Source organism: Ochotona curzoniae, unplaced genomic scaffold (genome assembly GCF_017591425.1).
Source record: "Ochotona curzoniae isolate NIBS_2020 unplaced genomic scaffold, NIBS_Ocur_1.0 contig_883, whole genome shotgun sequence".
In the NCBI taxonomy this organism is placed as follows: Eukaryota; Metazoa; Chordata; class Mammalia; order Lagomorpha; family Ochotonidae; genus Ochotona; species Ochotona curzoniae.
In genome coordinates, this window is record NW_024466599.1 from 12,868,799 (window position 1) to 12,889,012 (window position 20,214).

The window sequence follows — 20,214 nt, forward strand, 5'->3', positions numbered from 1 at the left end:
TCTGCTCAATGGAATGAAGGAGTAACTATAAGATCCTATCTTTTGAATGAGTTGGAGATTTTTTAAGGATGAAGAATAAGGCTCTTAGGTACAATTCAAATTATAAAATGTTCCTAGGGCCCGGTGCAATGGCTCAGTGGTTAGATCCTCATCTTCAATACCTCAGGATCCCATGTGGGTGCTGGTTTGTGTCCAGCTGCTTCACTTACCATTCAGCTCTCTGCTTGTGGCCTGGGAAAGCAGTAGAGGATGGTCCAAGGCCTTGGGACCCTGTACCTGCATGAGAAACTTGGAAGAAGTTCCTGGCTTCAGATCGGCTCAGCTCTGGCCATTCTGGCCACTTAGGGAGTGAACCAGCAATTGGAAAATCTTTCTATTTCTCCTTATCTCTTCCTTTCAAATAAAAATGAATAAATCTTTAAAATGTTCCTAAAATGCCACCTCCTCACTTTAGAAAATATAACACAGAAGATATTCAAAAGCTAAGGCCTGTGTTCTTTTCAACACTGCAACAGCTAACTTCCTGGTAACACAGCTTAATGTCAACTCTCTGGATCAAATTTCACCCCATTCCCACACCTCCTTTGTCCCCCACTCCCAAGATGTTTAAATGAACTAAAGCTTTGATACCATAAGAAAAGTATTTCTTATTTGAAGTATTTTCCTGGAATTACACAACCAACTAGAAAGATAGGAGAGACAGAAAATAACACAGATTGCCATACAATTTATATAAAAATCAGCCTTATTATGTCATAGTTATAATTCTATATGTAGTTATATTGTATTGTACTACCATATATTTTGTGCAAAAATATAACTATAAAATATAGGATTTATGGAAATCAGCCTTAACACACTCTTAGACACACATATATTCACAGTTATTTACACTGTCCATTATTCCTTAGCCCACTGAACTGTGGCACAGGGGACAGAAGTTGTAGTTACTTATTTCCTGAGCAAGAACGCAGTGCTTGCACACATTGCACATCCAGAATTGATATTCGGTGATGGGGCTTCCTGTGGCCACGCAGGTGGGTAGCTTCCCCTCTCCACTGCAATAACAAAGAGAACGGAACAATTATACTTTAAAACAGTACCTAATGAACTTAAAAACTGAATTAAAGAAAACTTCAAATAAAATGCCATGATTTCAAAAAGTTTTTGTTTTCCATATGAAAAATTTTTCTCCCAAAGAAAAAATAAAGTATTAACATACTTGAAAGACTACATTAAATAGAAGAAAATGTTAGGGTGAATTACTTCAAACTTCAGTCACTTCATTATATCAGTCTTTGTGCACACAGAAATCCAAGTTTCCTGCCTCTGTGCCCCCTTTACCAGAGGCTCAGAGGAAGAGTAGTGAGCTAGGCAGCAGGAGGTCCACTAACGTGGCTTTATACATTCATCTGCTCTCAAGACAACCCAGTCAGGCCAGTCCACATCAAGCAGCATCTGCTTGCAATGTGGGACGCCAGAAGATCAAGCAAACAGCTACCCATGATCAAAGCAGCTTTCAAAAACCGTGTCAGCTCTGCCAAGAGCCAGCCAGGTCACTAGAAATGGAACGATCCTGGGGGTCAATGAATTTCTGGGTTAGAACCACAAACGTCCACAAGCTAAAGAGCCATTTGTTCTGCTTAGTTCCCAAAGCATCCATCGCTATGGATGGATGGCCTAGGGTCAGCCACATCACAAGTAAAGCTGTATATTTCCAGCTAGAGACACCTTCTGCTCTGTACCAGCCTCCAATTCCAGCCAGGTATTGGGGGTAAGTGGGACGTCTCCCCTTAAAGAATTCCACAGCTGTCTTACAATGTCTCTTCCGGTATCCCATGTGAAAAGATAAATGTTCCTTGGCCTCACATACACTGGCCAGGCCCTAACACCCACCTAATTATCAACTCCCTCCTGTCAACTTCTATCTGCCTCCCAGTGGGAGAACTTCTGGATTTGGGTAACAGCAGTTCCTGAGTGCCCTCAAGGTCCCCTTCTGCTGGAGCCCTGCCTTACCGCAGGCCCCTACTTGGCTCCTACTCAGCTCAAAAAGGCCCAAAGAGTCACCCTAGCTCCTGAGAGCAGCCAGAGTCCCCGTGAGCAGAGAGGAGATTGGGGGGCACAGGACTAGAAGTAGGCCTGACTATCTGCTCCACAGCTCCTTATTGGAAGAACACTATACAATCAGAAGCATTTCTTTTCCCACAGCCATATATATTATTTTTGTTTGTTCTTTTTACATTCTGTTTCTCAAGGCCTCACTAAGCAGTGTTTTAACTAACTCTTCCTAGGCCAATACAAGCCTCTGCTCATGCATGGTCTAGCCTAACCCTCCCACCAGTACCACAGAACAAAAGCCTGGCATATTGGGGCTGAGCAGAAGTGACCCCAGCACCCCACCATAGCCAAGCGGACACTCCATCCAAGAATGTTTGCAATGCTGAGTCTGCACAGGTCAACACCTGCCATGATGATCTACCTGCCACCACAGAGGCACCCCCTCAAAAAGCTGCTCATCAAAAACCACCCACAGACTATGTATTCCTATGAACCTCAGGAAGAACTCAAGCTACCTTATCAAAAGGACTTCTAATAAGTAACTCCTCCCTCCATTCCTATGTCATCCACTCATATGCAAAAAGTATTTTTTTTTCTAATTAAACTTTTAACCAGCCCTTTCTGCAGGGATACCAGCCTTTTCAGAGCTCCCACTGTGTCCCCAACCACTGTGAGACCGCTGCCTAGAGAGCACTGCACCCAAACTCAGCTTGAAGAAGCTATGGAAGAGAACAATGCCCCTTTTCCTTTAAACATTACAACAGGGAGGAATGTGAGGAGTGACTCGAACATCAGCCCAGCAGACCCCTGCCATTTTGGACTTGACAACATTTTAAGTAACTGTGCCCCTAGGTCTCCGCTTCTTTAAGATTCATGCACCTTTTAGGTTCAAATTTTGTTGTCTGCCAATCAACTGTAACTTCATAACCCTATTCCAACCAATCCACTATAACCTTATGGCACCGTACCTGATGGCCTTATCCACCAATCCCTCGTGGCCCCTCCCCTCGTCCTTACCCACGGCTGTACCTACCAACCCCCTGCAGCCCCAACAGTCCTATCCACCAGTCCCTTGTGGCCTACCCACAACCCTACCTACCGATCTGTCATGGCCCCATGACACCCACCCCAGCCATAAAAGGGCACACTTGCACGTGCATGCCCCTGCTTCATCTTGCTCCCCCCTTCTCTCTCTCTTCCCTTGGAGCCCCCTCCTGCCACTATGGCAGGAGATGGCTCTCTTATTCCCTCTCTACCTCCACTCTCATCCCATGGCCATCTTCCGTGCTGGAATAAAACCTTCTGCATGGTTCAAAAAGAAAGAAAGGAGGAAAGAAATCCAAGCTTCCACCAGGGGCAGAATTGTGTCCACCTCTAGAGTTTGCCTACCCTTCAAGAAGGCTGTCCAGTTCAGATTTTCTGCTATCTTTTGGAGCGTGTTTGGTGAAGATTTCTAGAGCAAGATCTTCATATTGCTGCTTCTGCTCTGGATTGAGAGTCTCTAAAGATTCCAGCTTAATAAAAGCTTTTGAACAAGTACCAAAGGCTCCGCTGGCACAGGCACAGAGGGCCAGCAGAGAGTAGATCTCCACCGCAGGGATGATGTCTTCATAGTCTCTCAGGTGAAGAGCTAGGGGAAAGCAGACAACCTGGTATTGTTAACAGTCATGATAGGAACGGACCTGGCAAAGAATCCTGGGAAGCGGGTACAGTTTAACTGACACAAATGTTAACAAACTTAAGGGAAAGCAGGCTGGAAGGCAGGAGTGCTGTGCTGCCCAAGGGCTGTGAACCTGTGAACAGCCTGGGCTCTAGGAAAACAAGGACTGCCATTTAAATGGTGCGCAAGGTCATGCCACTTTATGAAATTCAGAAATACAGACAATAAGAGATATTGATGTCAAAACAACACCTTTTGTTCCACTTACATTAGAACTGTCTGTGGCACTCGAGACATTACTTTTTAAAGTACATACATATATATATGCTTGGTACATATGTATATCAAAAGAGATCAGAGAAGGACAGGAAGCATTTGAATGGGCAGCCAGTGTATAATGTATGTTCTTTATACCAAGCTCAAACTTCTTCCTGTCAACTATGTGTTGCTTTCTATGTAAAAAGAAATGAGTTCAAAAAGAGGAATTCACAAAACAAACTACATATATTATAACCTCAAACACATGACAACAAATCCGTAGGGGAAGATGCTATGGAAACTACTAAGCAGGCAGACAAAAGGAGCTGTCTCCCTCACACTGAAAGGACTCCCACAACGGGCCCACCTGTCTTGAGCGCAGTATCGACGTAGCCCTCGTACAGCTGCCTCTGAGCCAGTATGAAGAAGTGGTACGCCTCGGCCCCTCGCCACGCGTTGTCTGTGAGACGGTTAGCTGGGGACAGAACCTCCTCCTCCAGCAAACCAGCCAGAGCAGAGGTGGCCTGCAAGTACACAAAGCCACTCTTTAGGCCAGTACAGACACCACCGTGTCAACTCCCACCTCACCAGTCACCAAAACAAAGGTAATGTCTGAGTTTACAGAGCAGTAAAATTTCAAAATGAGCAGATTTTTTCTCCTTTTTTATTTTAAAGGCACAGAGATAGAGTTCTTTCATCTGCTGGTTCGCTCCCCAAATGCACGCCACAGGCAGGCTGAGTCAGAGCGGTCAGGAAGTCAGATTCCATCAGGAGGGTGTGACACGGGTGGCAGATGCTCAGCTCCCTGAGCCACTACCTGCTGGTTCCCACAGTGGGCCTGAACAGAAACTGGACCAAAAGCAGAGCAGCCAGCACTTGACCCCTGCACTGCATTATGGAATGCAGGGGTCCCAAGCAGGCCATTTAACCACTGCGCCAAATCCTCACCCCTTTAAAAATGAACAGAATGTATGATTACAAAACCATAAATATATAATTAAATTTTTCCATTGTAGTTCACAATTTTGTCAAACCCATACAACCATATTTTTAAATAGAATTGATTCAACTTTAACTGAATGTAGGTCCATTGACAAACTCCTAGATAGTCATACGTATGTACATATGCATATTCCAAGAAAGTTTTTAAAACGCACCGACTAGGGATAGCATTTCCTGAGGTCACGAGGCAGACATGCAAGCTGAACAACATGTCCATAAAGATAAGGAGATGGAACTTCTTAAATTCTTACATACTTCGGATGATCCGATGTGATCTAACGCTACTGACCGTTCATTCTCACCTCAGAGTTCTTTCCTTTCCCTTTTCCTCGCTGAGCGTTTTTGATTTGCTCGTGGTATTGCTCTATAAGCAGAGCTGCCAGCACGTAGAGCTTCTTGACGCGCAGCGGTTTAGTTCTTTTCTTGGCCTCCTCGTCTGCAATCTTTACATGTTAAAAGGATTGAAAGAAGATATTTATGAAGCTATACTTGTGCAAACATGACCATTCCAAACATTTTAAATTTAATTCACTAAAAAAGGAAGATGGAATATAAATATCACACATTGATGGCAGGTATTTAAAAACCTATTTTCTTTCCTTTGGTGCTTCTAAGTACTTAAACCTCACATCAACACCAGAGCTCACACAGCCCCCACCGGTGAGTTACAGAAGTGCGGACAGAATGGGCAGCACTTCCTATAACACAGAGACTCTAAAATCCCATGTACATAAAGATATCCTACACACGTCCAAATTTACTTAATTTTGAGGGAGATTTTTACTCTTTAAGCAAAGAAGAGAATGTAAAGTTTGCACAAATGATTTCTGCTCCACATGGACGTTATGAAAGCACAATGTTTAGAACCCACACACTGGAAAGGACTCAAAACTCGATTATCAACAGGATTCAGTCCCCAGGCAAGGGGAACTGTACTTTGTGGTGTCAGTAAATACTGTAACTTGTAGTTAATTTCAGTACTGAACATACACGTGTTTAGCTATCAATAAGCTGTCAACATAAATAGCTTTGCTGGTGAAAAGAAACAGCTCTAAATAGCGTGACCGCGCTAGGAACAAAAGCAGAGGGATTTCTGCCGTAACAGCAAATATGTTTCCACCAAAAATGGAAGATGTGTCCTTAAAAAAGCCTTCTAACCAGGACAAAGCAAACGCTCACCAAGAAGCTATATTACCTTAAACATCAGTTTGGCAGCATCAAAAAAGTAATTGGCTTTCCGATAGAGTTCTATGGCATCAAGAGTTTTATTCTTCTCCAGTAAATGAGATGCGTACCTCGCTAACAGGGACCCGATTTCCTTAATACTATGACTTTTAGCCAATTCAACAGCTTTGTTCCACTAGGACAAAACAAACAAACAAACAAAAAACCTCACTCAACTATTTATAATTATAAATTGAACAAAAGTTTACCACCATAAATAATACACCTCAAAATAAAAACTGATGAATATCTTCACCAATCATTTAAAATCAGAGTGATTCTGAGGTCAGTAAGCTAAATACAGGTCAAAATGAGAAAAATGATCTAAGATTCACCTGCCCCAGATGAACACCTGGAAGGAAAATTTCATGTTTAGGATCACATTGACCTTCCAATTTCTTTTCTTTTTTTTTAGACAGTCATACAGAAAGGAGGAGAGACAGAGAGAAAGATCTTCCGTCCAATGATTCACTCCCCAAGTGACCACAATGGCCAGAGCTGCACCGATTTGAAGCCAGGAACCAGGAGCCTCCTCCAGGTCACTCACAGGTACAGGGTCCCAAGGTTTTGGGCCGTTCTCTACGGCTCTCCCAGGCCACAAGCAGGGAGCTGGATGGGAAGCGGGGCTGCTGGATTAGAACCGGTGTCCATATAGGATCCTGAGTGTGCAAGGCAAGGACTTCAGCCACTAGGCTACTGTGCCAGGCCCCAACCTTCCAAATTCATTTTTTGTACAAACTTGGAAAAAGAGATTTTTACAGTGAAACAAAATATGCAAGTCCAGTTATGAAAACATCAGATTTAACATTTAAAAATTATTCTCAAATAAATGAAGCTTTATAAAATAAGGAAAATACTTAAAAATATTCACTGACAGTCAATAGTTTCTATAATTCTGTAATTTTACTTAAATTTCAGCTCCTAATATCAAATATGTTTTCTGTAACTGGCAAGAAAAATAGATTTGCCAAAATAAATATTGATAAAGTAACTCAATTCCCTACTAGGCAGTGACCAGCCATTAACTGGTCCTTCTTTGGAATCAAAAACCCAATCCTAATCAAATGCAGAAAATTAAGAAATTCCTTCCAGACACACACTTGCCAAACTAACAGCACAGGGTTTGTTCACGTTCCCATATCACCCCTCACGGTGGCACTTCAGGAGCTACGAGCAAGCTCCAACACTTTCTTGGCTCTCAACTTTCAGGAAGAGAGAGCATACAGGGCCGGCTCTTTTCATAAAATTCACAGGGCTCTGCAGCCCTTTCGGGGGCGACGACCTCGGCCACTGCGAGCCGCGACGGCGCTGCACAGACCTGCACCCGGTGCCTTACTTGGTTGAGGTGCACACAGCTGTCTACCGCTGCTTTGGGTTGATTACATTTCAAAAACGCAGTCACCGCTTGTTCACACATTCCAACTCTCACAAACATTTGCGCTATTTCCTGGAAAGACAAAAAGGGTACTGTCAGATTTCACAGGCCAACGAAATCACCTATATTTTAACTTAGCCAAAGTCCACAGGGACCCATGATACTGCCTTTACAGCGGGTACAGCGGTTTTTCTTTTCAACAGACGTTGGGGCAGGGGCTGTGAGTCAGAAGGGATAGATGGTTCCATAAAACCAGAGCAGGCTTACACTGCCAGTGCGATTTTCAGCCAGGTCCTGAAGACACTGCCCTGTATTCTTGGGCCAGTAACCAGTCTACAGAGACCACCCTAAAATAACCAGTAGCATTACTCAGTGCGAATCAGCAATTCCAAAGCCCAAGGAAAACCTTCCATTTACAGAGCTCACAAACACCCCCACAAAGAATGCCCTATCTGTCAGTAAGGCAGTGAGACCCAGGGCAGAGCTTCCGCTTGGGGTGGGTAGGGGCAGGAATCCCGACAGTAACTCCCGCCTGGGGGGCTGCAATGTCCATTTTCACAAGATTATTTTTTTCCCTTTCAGAATATCTAATTTATCTCCCTGCCCCACTTTTACAATAGTTTTGAAAATACCAAAGTATATTTTATATCCAATGATTTTTTTTTTAAATATTGCTTATATCCTTCTGATGACAAAGTAACAATTCTAATAGGAAAAGATTTACAATACACAAAAAAGTAAAGTCACTCATCATTTTACCATTTGCAGAGGCTTCACTCAACAGAAAGGTGCAATCTCTTACAGCTCCATCCAATGACACTGCGTATGCGTGGGCTTCGGGAATTCATGAAAAACCCTGAGTGCTTTCAGTCCTTTATGCGCATGTGTGCTTGTACGCAAACCGTGATCACACTAAACACAGTTTTGCACTTTTTATTTACCACTTAAATATCATGTACATCTTCCTTTATTAGCAAAATTCTAAAATGGTTTAAAATAAGCATTACTACTTAATTTTCGATTCTTTTAGTTACTTAATTATTACGTTTATTAGTGCTTACTCAGTAATATTACTACTCTGGACTTCTACAACAATATGTGTTCTGCCTCCTCAGACACATGTGACACTAACACATGACACACTAGTGCTTCCCCACACCCAGGGCCCTACGCCACTCAGCTTCCTTCCTGGTCAAGAAAACACATGGGAATGAGACGAAGTGAGTGAAACTGCCATCATCAGAAGCACAACTGTTCTGAATCATAGAGAAAAACACATGATCACATTTCCATAATTGACACTTGTCAACCAAATCAACAAATAAAAACTCCCAACTGACATGACATAATGGTTCCAACCCTGCAGTCGGAAGCTAGAGTTCTTTTCTTAATTTATATATATATATATTTTTTAAAGATTTATTTTTATTATTTTTTTATTGGAAAGGCGGATATACAGAGAGGAGAGACAGAGAGGAAGATCTTCCGTCCGATGATTCACTCCCCAGGTGACTGCAACGGCCGATGCTATGCCGATCCGAAGCCAGGAGCCTCCTCTGGGTCTCCCACGCGGGTGCAGAGTCCCAAAGCTTTGGGCCGTCCTCGCCTGCTTTCCCGGGCCACAGGCAGGGAGCTGGATGGGAAGCAGGGCTGCTGAGCTAGAACCGGCGCCCATATGGGATCCCGGGCGTGCAAGGTGAGGACTTTAACCACTTGCGCCACCGCGCCGGGCCCAATTTATATATTATTTTTATCTGAGAGGCAGAAATACAGAGAGGCAGACAGAGAGGGCCTCCATTCTCTGATTCATTCCCCTAAAATGCTTGCGGCACCCTGGGGTGCACCAGGGCCAGACAGCAGAGCTGGGAGCTCCACTCCAGTGCCCTGGGTGAGCTATATCTTGCGCTATCTGGGCTGTCCCCCGTGGGCTGCACTAGCAAGAGGCTGAAATCAGACACTGGAGGCCCAGGTACCATCCCAGATACTCCACTACAGGAAACGGTGACTCCACCAGACACCCACCCCCAGGGCTATTCACTCTGTAAGCATTACTCAGCTTAGCAATATGTTAGATAACACATAAAATACAAACTCATTCAAAGTATTCAGTAACTACTTAAAAGAAGCCTAAAAAGAACATTCAAAAGACAGAGAACTCTGCTTTGTGGCCTATTTTTAAACATTAAAATGTTCCTGTGAACCTTCTAAAATTGAGCTGCTTTGAAAGCCTAAGCTTAGCAAATTTCAGTTTCAGATTATTCTGAAACAAATGTCTATCATTTAATCTATAAATACTTCATGTTTTCAGTTAACTTACAAGAGTAATTTTATTAAAATTGAAGAGATTATAAGATTATGATCATAGAAAAAAATTATGACTTGTTTTCCAGCCATCTTCGAGCACTCTACAATTACGTATTACTATACAATTAAAAGCATGTCTAAGAAACTATAAAATTATAAAATAATTTAAACTTTTTCTTATTACAAAGGGTAATTCCTAACTGTAACAAAAAAAAAACCTCTATAAAGTAAAATTCAACTCCAAATACTACAAACTTCAAAAATTTCAATCCAAAAACTACACTTTGAACTACTTACTGGGAGCAGCTTGTGGTTCTCTGGAAGTGAACTGGCAAGATTCTCCAACCCTTCATAGTCTTCTAACATGTAGTAACATTCAGCTAACCGCTCCTGGTTCCGGCCCTGCACATAATACTGCACAGCATTCAACCTACAGAGAGAGAAAGAAGACAATCTACAATTGTTGTCAATCTGCTTCACTTTGGCCAAAAATGTTCCTTCATTGGAGCTATCAGTAGTAGCATCACTCGATTCAGCATCTTGAGTCACAGACAATATTTGAAGCGTACGTACATCTGGGGAGGCGCAGAAAATCTGAAGACAGTGAGGTATATTTTAGTTGTAACTTCGAGTGTTCTTGGGAAATGTTGTTTTAATTCCCGGTGACACAAACACTAATAAGTACATCAAAGTGGAAACTCAAGCATAAAAGACAATAATTTCTGGAAGCTAATGACAAAACAAATATAAGACATATTTGTAACTTAGTTCAGAAATAAATTATCTGTCATCTTAGAATTGTACACTGTGGCTCGAACAGCAGAGAGCTACCCAAAGCTGAATGTAACTTCTAGCTTTGTCAACTCCAAAGCTCCCAGCGCTCATCCCCTAATTCCAAGGATCTCTTAGTCTGTACTGTGCATCCAGACCTACTTGAGTTTCCAGATCCACAAGGACAATCTTCTTTTCCCAGAATGATTTCCCAGCACTCAGGAAGCTACAATAGTAAGTGCTGTTTGCACGCCCCACGTGCTCTGGATAAGCCACGTACCACTTCTGTCGATCCGCAAAGTAGTCTCCGATGGCATTGTGGGCTTGTTCAAGCAGACTGTCATCAGCGTCACCAGAGCCCGTCTTCAGGAGCTGGAGTACTCTGAACCAGTCCCCCAGTTTCAGCCGGAGACTGATAGCGAGATCTCTACAAACAACAGTATTCACTCATCTATCCATTGGACAAATATTCACCCAATGTCTACTCCGCACTAGGTACAGCCCGACAAGCTGAGAGCACACATTAGTGATTAGACATTCTAGGCCCTTAGCCTGACCAGGAAAGAGGTAATGCAGAGAGCTGATGCTATGGTTTGAAAGAGTCATCTCCAGAATGTACACTACATTTTTAAAGATTTATTCATTTTTATTGGAGAGGGGGATTCACAGACAGAAGGAGAGACACAGTGGCTGGAGCCGAGCTGATCCAAAGCCAGGAGCTTATTCTAGGTTTCCCACACAAGTGCAGGGTCCCAAGGCTTTGGGCCAACTTCTACTGCTTTTCCAGACCACAAGAAAGGAGCTGGGTGAGAAGTGAAGCAGCTGGGATACGAACTGGCGGCCGGCTGCACTACTGAGCCATCTTACTGGGTCCTATACACTAAATCTTAATCCTCGCTGTGGTAGCACTAGGAGATGGGGCTTTTCAAGAAGAGCTTAAGTCCACCCTCATAAGCTGATAAATGCCTTTGAAAGACGTTTCCAGGGAATGTCCCTCCCCTTTTCGCCCTGTTTTCTGCAACAGGAGAGTCCAGTACTCAGAGCACCTTCTTGGAAGCAGAGAGTAGGCCTCATCAGACACCAAACTGCGCGTCTTGCCCTCAGACTCCCCTGCCTCCACCACGAGAAACAAATTTCTACTCTTCCCACACCCCCCAGTCTCAGACGCTGTGTTACAGATTCACAGAAAAAGTCTCTGGAAAGAAGGCAATTCCTTCCCTTTGGTTTCCCGGACTTCCAATTTATTTAACAACTGATGAGCTCAATAATGCTTCTTTTCAGTAATTTTGTAGACATGATTAAGTTTACTTCAAAATCAAACATATACACACATGTTGGGTTTCATATTTCTTTCCAGGGTTTAAGTTGTATCAGTCATCTCTTGGGAGTAAATAATATTAAAGAAAGCTTGGCATGTTTATAGCTGAAATGAAATTCATATGCACTTTATATAAAATAAAACATGAAATATACACAATAAACTCAAGCCCTTAACTTCCTTTGATTTCAATTTTATGCCTTTCGACAACAGAAAAGTGTTTCTTCTAAACTTAAGAGGGGAACAGAACTGATAACGACGACCCAGGGGACAAATGGCCAGCGCCCTAGTCTGCGGTCCTATAATTTTTCCCACCACATCCCAGCATCTCCCCCTGTCAGTCATTAACACACATAGAAATGGCCTATCATAAACCACAGATTAATGAAGGGCATGTGGCCTCTCTCAGTGACAATACAGACTGAAATAATTTTATTAAAAGAAATGGTATCACATGTTTAATGTAGATCCTCCACTGAGCAAAAATCACCCCTGCACTCACAAACCCCTGGGGCTGCCCACGGCATCCCAGCTTACCTCCTGTCCATCTCAAGGTACATCCTCTCGGCCTCTTCAAACCTGCCAAAGTAGGCCACAACTTCGGCCTGCTTCATCGACTCGGTCTGCAGGTTGCCCAGGCGCTTCACAAACTTGATGCCTTGGTAGTCTTTGCAGCGCACAAACGCCTGCTCTGCCGTGTGCAAGTCCAGTTTCTGGAGCGCTGCTTCAGCAAGCAGGCGCCTACGGTAGGAAAAAGAAACAGAAAGGCCCATTGCAAATTACTGATAAACTAACTTTGGATCAGAATTCAATCATATACCTATGGTTTCTTGTGTAGCATGCTAGGAAGCGACTAACATACGCAAACATTTGTCATATAATATTATGCTTATAGTAAGTATTTTCAAACTTCAAGTGAGTTCCTGTATTTAAAAAAACAAATGACCAAGAATAGAAGTTGGTCCATCTAGAAGGTTTGCATGAGAGGACAGAGCTGAGATTTTCAAGCCTACAGCAGGCATCTTGGCAGGCTGGCCTTTGTTGTTTTTTTTTTTTTTTTTTTAGATATGAGAGTCTTTATTACTATACATCCCCTTAAATGAAAAGCCATAAAACAAAAACAGGAAGAAAAAAGAAATTAACAATGCCATGAAGTTAAATAACATGCTAAATAATGTGTCACTGAAGAAAATCAAGAACCTTCTTGAAGAAAATGATGCTACTGCATTATCTACTTGAAGACATTAAACTTAAAAAAAAAATCAAAATCCATGATACAGTTTCCGCTCATCTTTGTTGGTGAGATGTCTCCTGTAGGCAATAGATGGGTTGTTTTTTTTTAAAAAAAAAGAAATCCAGTTCACATTATGGGTCGCTCCAACTAGGTTGCAGCTCCCACTGGTTTATATGTGAGGGCCAAGTGTGTGCTGGGCAGAATCAAGCTGGACTGCAACACCCACTGAGTAGAAAATGGGGCTGCAAACAGAACTGACCCAGCAATCGCAACCACCAGCTAACTGGGGGATGGACTGTACCAGGCCCCGTACTTGCAAGTACACAAGAACCTGGTCTGGGTTCACCTCAATTGAACTGCCAGACTCAGATCCCTAACCATGAAAAGACAAGAGGACAAATCAATAAACTACTCCAGCCATATGTTGGCAGTGAAAAACAGGATAAATGGAGACTCCAAGATAGACAAGATATGTCAACCAGTGGATTCTGCAGCAATTTCTTTGTGCTTGGAATAGCGAAATTGGCAGCAATTCAAAATGTTGAACTATCAAAACCACTTGAACAAGACCCCCAGAGCACGCCCAAGATTGGGGCCCTGGGATGGGAGGGAAACTGGGTGGGGCCTCTCCCCTTACCTCCCTTTTTACCCCAGATATTGGGGAAAAAATGTGGAAATGATAGTCTTACCCACTTTCCTGTAGCCCTTAAACCCTTGTGCCCTAATTAACTGTGTAAAGATTGTCAAAAACAAAATTTTAAAAATGGGAAAAAAAAAATCCAGTTCGCTAATCTATAACATTTCATTGATGAGTTAAGCCCATTTACATTCAGGGTTAGTATGAATGGGTGGTAATTTGGTCCTGTCATTTTAGCAATGGGTTGTTCATTGATTTAGTCTTCTGTTGTCATTTTACTGGGATGTTCTTCCCATTTGCCTTTGGTTTTGGTAGGTGCTATTCCTCTTCTCTGTCAAGAGAACATTTGTAGGGCAGGTTTGGAAGACGCAAATTCTTTTAACTTTTCTTTACTGTGGCAGAATTTTATTTCATTTTCAAAGACAAAGGAAAGTTTTACTGGGTATGTTATCCTGGGCCGACAATTTTTTTCTTTTAGAATCTGGAATATGTCACTCCATTCTCTTCTTGCTTGTAGAGTTTCCTGTGAGAAGTCTCCTGTGAGTTTAATTGGCATTCCTTTATATGTCAGTTGATTTTTTTCACGTGCACATCTAAGGATCTTTTCCTTATGTTCAATTGAAGAGAGCTTGATGATCATGTGTCTTGGTGAAGATGGCTTTTGGTCAAGCCTGTTGGGAGTTCTGTGCCTCTCCTGGATCTTGTTTCCCAATTCTTTCTCTAGATTAGGGAAATTTTTCCTTAGTATTTCATTGAATACACCCTTAACCCCAGCTTCTCTTTCTGCACCTTCTGGGACTCCCATAACTCTTATATTTGGCCTCTTAATAGTGTCTTTCAATTCTTGAATAGTTTTTTGGGTCTGATCCAGCTCTGCTTCCAGCTTTTTTCTTTTTTCCCTCTGGTGACAGGAATTGTCTTCTAATGTTGAGATTCTTTCTTCTGCCTCCTTCATTCTATTTTGGAGACTCCCCACTGTACTTTTAATTTGCTCCACTCTATTCTTCATTTCTGATGTATCATCAGCCTTCATTTGCTTCACTGCTGTTACTTGCTGTGTAATATATTCCCTGAATTCCTTGAGTACCTGATTCATGTACTTCTCGTTATTGATAAGTAGCTTTATAAGAAGCATTTTCAATTCTTTATCTCCCATTTTCTCAATGTCTTCCTCAGTAAACTTTGAGGTTGGCAAAGGGTTTTGCTGCTTTGCAGGGGAGTCTTCAGTAACATTCATTGTGCCACTGTTTCTTTTGCCCTTGGTCATTGTGCTTCTGGTTATCAGATTCTTCTTTTTGGGATAGGTTTCTAAGCTGTGTTACCCACAGATCTACAGTTCAACTTTACTTATTGCAGTTGGTACCTGGTACTTTCTTTGCAGTCACTTGTACCACTCCCTTGGTACTGATCTTGTCAGAACCTGTTGGTCGTTAGGTCTGAGGGCCACACAGATCTATTTTGACCTGTACAATGCCAAAGTCAGTATTGTTTCCCTGTGGGACACTGCAATGCACTGAGCTCAGCAAGTCTGTTCCCAGCTCAGCACATGTGTAGCTCACTGTTTTCCCCACACGTACAAAATGACACCCAATTTGGCTGTAGGGGATGGACTGGGTTGTTAAGTTGATCCTGTTCCCCGCACTGCCTGTCTGGCACCTGCTGCTCTGTGTCTTCTCTTGGTCAAATCAAACAGACCAGCAGGACGGGCAGTTCTTTGAGTTGAGCTCCTGAACTCCTGGTAAACGTCCCTTCCCACCTTGCTGCTGGTGGAGTTCTGGCTGCCGGTGGAGTTTAGATCGTGGCTCGCTGAATGTCGCTGGGGTATCAGTCACTGCAACACCACACGGGTGCGTCTGCTGCTTTCCTGTGTCTATCAGTGAATGTATTCAAAGATACAGGATCATAAGGATGTGGTTATGGTCAGCCTTGGAAGCTGCTCAGTTAGGCAGGTTTCGTGAGCCGGAAACACCAGATGCAAAAGTATCTTTGGAGGTTTATTCCAACGGCGCAGGAACGGGATAGAAGTGGTGGGAGATCAACGGGGAAAAGAGGAAGGTTGAGGTAGCGGGAAGGCCGGAAAGAGTGGCCTTTGTTTTTAAATACCAAAGTCGGGGGTGTGGGTTGTCCTCTATGAACTGAGATGCGTCTTCAATTCCAACCTTCTCAATCAACGCTCGACTATCTCGCAGGGACCGGATCTCAAAATTAATGATGTAATCCTTGTTTGGAAGGTCTGCATTCTAAAGTAGAGATAAAAACAAAGGAACTGAAATGGTTGCCTCTAGAATACATCTTTTTACAATTAAGAAACAAAACAAGAAACTTATTTCAAATTGGAACCACATCCAAGAAGAAGCCCCTTTGCTTGAGCCCTGGGTGGTGTCTGACGCACTAAAAGCCTGCAACCACAAAGGAAAGTTCCTTGCGAGGCAGACATGAAGTCCACTGGAAGTGGGCAGTGGTGGTGAGGGTGGGGCGCCATCAGCTTCACCCCTGTTTTTCTGGATTTGTGACGGAGAGCAGTGGGGATCCCTGGCTGCGCCCACTTCCCTCAGCTGGATCCACTTCCCCTCTGGGACTACTGTCTGCTCCTGCAGAGAGCAGGCTGGCCTCCACAGTCACCATGTGCAAGCTCCAAGACAATCCAAGGAAAGGTGAGCTGCAAACATACTCCCACCCATTCTCCACAAGCACAGCCACTAGAAATAAAGATAAATCCTTATGGATTGCAAGTCCAAAGGAAAAAACAGTAAGGAAAGGACGTGAGGTTTGGATCCAAGCAGATCTGAGCTGAAATCCTAAGTTTATCACGTCCTGCATATGTGACAACTCTTTCTAGAATCTTCCCTTCCGCTCTCTCTTCACCCAGGAATTCAGGAGCCAGGCATATTTATCTTTTCAAGAACTTAGGGCAATCAGCAACTAGAGCTATGTTTTGAAAACACAACTGATGATGAAACCAAACCCAGCCAACCCAAAGATTAATTGACACTAAATACATATTATAAATACAAAGACTGGCAATAGCTTTAAACTCATTTAAGTATAAGCCTAAACAAATGGAAATTAAGATTACAAAACAAAAGTTTTCAATCAAGGGGCCAGTGCCATGGCACAGCAGGCTGAGCCTCCTCCCATGATACCAGCATCGCATAAGGCTGCCTGCGCCAATCCGAGCATCCTAGCTGCTCCATTTCTGACACATCTATCTACTAACACACCTAGGGGAAAAAGTAGAAGTCAGCCCAAATACTTGGGCCTTGGCACCCATGGGAGAGGCTCAAGAGAAGCTCCTAGCTCCTGGCTTCAGATCAGCCCAGCTCTGGCCATTGGGGCAATTTGAGGAGAGGACCAGTGAATAGAAGATTTCTCTCTGTATCTCCTTCTCTCTCTGTAATTCTACCTTTCAAATAAAAACTAATCTTTAAATAAATAAATATATATATATATATATATGCATATATATACAAAAAGAACAAAAATGTAAGAATATCATCTTTGGGTAGGAAGTCATTCAATATTACAAAAATTAAATCACACAAGGGTACTTCAAAACTTCACAGAAAAATGAAACTAAAAATTAATTTTTGTGCCCAAATTTTGAGGTTCAGGCAAACGCAACTTAAGTCCAAAACCTTAGATTCTCATAATATTTCTTCTTCATTGTATATTTCAGGCTTTTTACGGTGAAAGATCTAGAATTACTTAAAACGTATTAAGTTAAATTTAATACTAAAAAAGTAAATTGTAACTGCTTAGGATGCCATTTTTATAAGATCCATCCTGTCCTTCCATCTAATCTATCACAGCCACATTCCTGTATGCAGCTTACACCTGTACGGAATGATACACCATCTCTGACACCAGCATGGCGGGCCTGCTGCTCAAGCGACCAGTTAAGCTGCGTGTGTTCCACTCTGCAGTGCTGGGCTCCAGTCCCAGCTCCAGTTCCTCACCCAGCGCCCTGCCCAGCAGACCCTGGCAGGCAGCAGTGACAGCCCAAGGAACTGTGTGAATGGAAGTTCACACTCTCTATTCGACTATCTCTCAAATAAACATTTTTAAAAGTCTCAGGGCAGGCAACTGTGACATAGGTGACACAGCAGGTCAAACTGCCATCTGAGGTGCCAGTTCAAGGCCCGGCTGCTCCACTTCTGATCCAGCTCCCTGCTAATACTCCTGCAAAAGCAGTGGAAAATGGCTCAAACACTTGGCTCTCTGCACCCACGTAGGAGAAGCTTCTGACTACTTTTAAACTTTATTTTCAGCATTTTTCTGTATTGCTTGACTCCTATAAAATCGCCAGTTACTATCATCTCCAAAGCAATGAATGAAGTCACGATTCATTGTTTTAAACATCTATTTAACAAACACTTGGGGAGAATCAATCATAAACCACACCCTTCTCAGATGCTGAGGATTCAAAATAGTTTCTATAAAATCATCAGTAAATAAATGCCGAGAAGACACTCAGCCATCTTAGCTTGATTCTACTTACGTGTCTCTGTTTTTAAGAAGGCTACTGGGGGTTAAAAAAAAAAAGGACACGACAAAATCATATCTTCTAAAAATAGTTCTCAACACTTCAATATTTGGGGAAAGAGGAGAAGACAAACAACATTTCTACACATGTGGGGAAAATATTCTTTGGAGTTACTGTACACAAGTTTAATAAGTAATGAAACAAGCCTATTAGCTTGAAGGTGATACACCTTACACCAGCACAGAATCTATTTCTTCACTCATTACAGAAGCACCAACCACACACAGGCCCGTGAGAATTCTATCATCTCAGGTAGTAACAGACTTGGACTCGAGCTCTGACGTTTGACATCTGGCAGCTCCTGGCCCTCTCACTGCCTCACCAGAAGAATCCAGAGGCTCCCCGCCATGTAGTCAGCTTCAAACAGCATAAGCTCCTTCTTGTGGACCCAGGCAGTGGGGACTCAGGCTCAGACTGGGAAGTCACGGACTCTGCACCCGCTCACCTCCCCCTGACGTCACACTGCCTGGTCTGGACAGAACACCCAGTCCAGCTAGCAACTGAAATACAGTTGCTTTTTCAAAATTACCTTCAATATCTCATCCAAAAGAACAAGCTTGATTTCCAAATCCTCAAAGTTACAGATATATCCAGAGGTCTGGATGGGTTCCTTTAAAGATAAAAACACGTGTTAATGTTGCATCATCCAAAATGTCCTCTCTTTAACAAATCATGATTTTAAATTTTACTGTCAGATTTTACAAAAAGATACAGAAAAAGCTGTAACATCGCTGCACTCATAAGCACCAAAATGCTAATGAACAGTTTGTTAAACAGACCTAGTTTAAGCTCTGCGCTAATTTATTATAAATAAATAATAGGCACCAAGACATTCTACACCTAACTGTTTCAGTACATACCTCTAAAAGAACAGAATACTCTTTAGGTAGCCATATTACTATTATCACATCTTACAAAATTACCATTCATTCACTAATAGCATGTACTAATTTGGCCCTTATTTCTCAAATTAACATAAAAATGTTTATAGATTGCAATAATTCTAGTTCATACAACACTGTCATTATATCTAAGAAATCGCGTTCCGCACAGCAAAGTCAGTCCTTTATAATACGAAGCAGAGCATGTTTCCCACCTAAGGCTTCATTTGCCAGTATGTTAATTAATTAATGAATGTAACATGTCCATCTCTTATCCCAGAGTTACACGGGCTTAGAAAAATAGTGGGGGTGCACCTGGTGCATATTATATTACAATATGCATGGTATAGATACAAAGTAGCTGCCCTAAATTTTAAGTAAATTTGGACAAATATTTACATAATTCAACATTTTAAAAATCCAGCTTCTGCGTGAATTACATCAACACTTTTTATTTTTTAAAATCACTAGGTAACTCTCCACACTTCATTTAGATGTGGAATCTGAACTCTTAAGAGTGCAAGGTATTTCCTTTACCAAAAAAGCATGTCAAGCCTTACTGATCCACACTATGTAAGAACATTCGTATTCCTATTCAGCACACAAGCTGGAAGGCCTTCTAACACATGTCGTACAGCGGGGACCCGAAGAGCCCTGAATTAGCCACATAATTTAGCACACTTGATCTACTTATGTATGTTGCACATCAAACTCTAGCTAATCCTCACAAATTGGACAAGTGAGTTAAAATGCTTCTTATAAAGAATTTGTGATTTAAGAGGTTGATGCCATGGTATAGCTTACTAAGCCTCCGCCTTCAGTGCTGGCCTTCCACATGGGCATCAGTTCATGCTCCGGCTGCCCCACTTCTGATCCAGCCCCCTCTTCACGGCCTGGGAAGCAGCAGAGGATGGCTCACGTCCTTGGGCCCCTGTATTCACACAGGAGA

The 20,214-nt window shown here is 42.6% G+C and overlaps 1 protein-coding gene across 2 annotated transcripts in view; it reads right to left on the reverse strand.

Annotated features, from left to right (window-relative positions):
* Positions 1–715: 715 nt before the first annotated feature.
* The window catches only part of WDR35 (WD repeat domain 35), a 61,930-nt gene continuing 42,431 nt past the window's right edge, over positions 716–20,214 (reverse strand). For both annotated transcript variants that reach the window (XM_040993934.1, XM_040993935.1), the window contains 11 exons: positions 18,914–18,994; positions 15,945–16,081; positions 12,508–12,711; positions 10,933–11,079; positions 10,179–10,311; positions 7,539–7,649; positions 6,174–6,338; positions 5,281–5,421; positions 4,344–4,500; positions 3,448–3,688; positions 716–1,058 (listed from right to left, as the gene is read on the reverse strand). In XM_040993934.1, the coding sequence (XP_040849868.1) occupies positions 908–1,058; positions 3,448–3,688; positions 4,344–4,500; positions 5,281–5,421; positions 6,174–6,338; positions 7,539–7,649; positions 10,179–10,311; positions 10,933–11,079; positions 12,508–12,711; positions 15,945–16,081; positions 18,914–18,994 (1,668 nt within the window). In that variant the 3' untranslated portion in view covers positions 716–907. The remainder of the gene's footprint in view (positions 1,059–3,447; positions 3,689–4,343; positions 4,501–5,280; positions 5,422–6,173; positions 6,339–7,538; positions 7,650–10,178; positions 10,312–10,932; positions 11,080–12,507; positions 12,712–15,944; positions 16,082–18,913; positions 18,995–20,214) is intronic.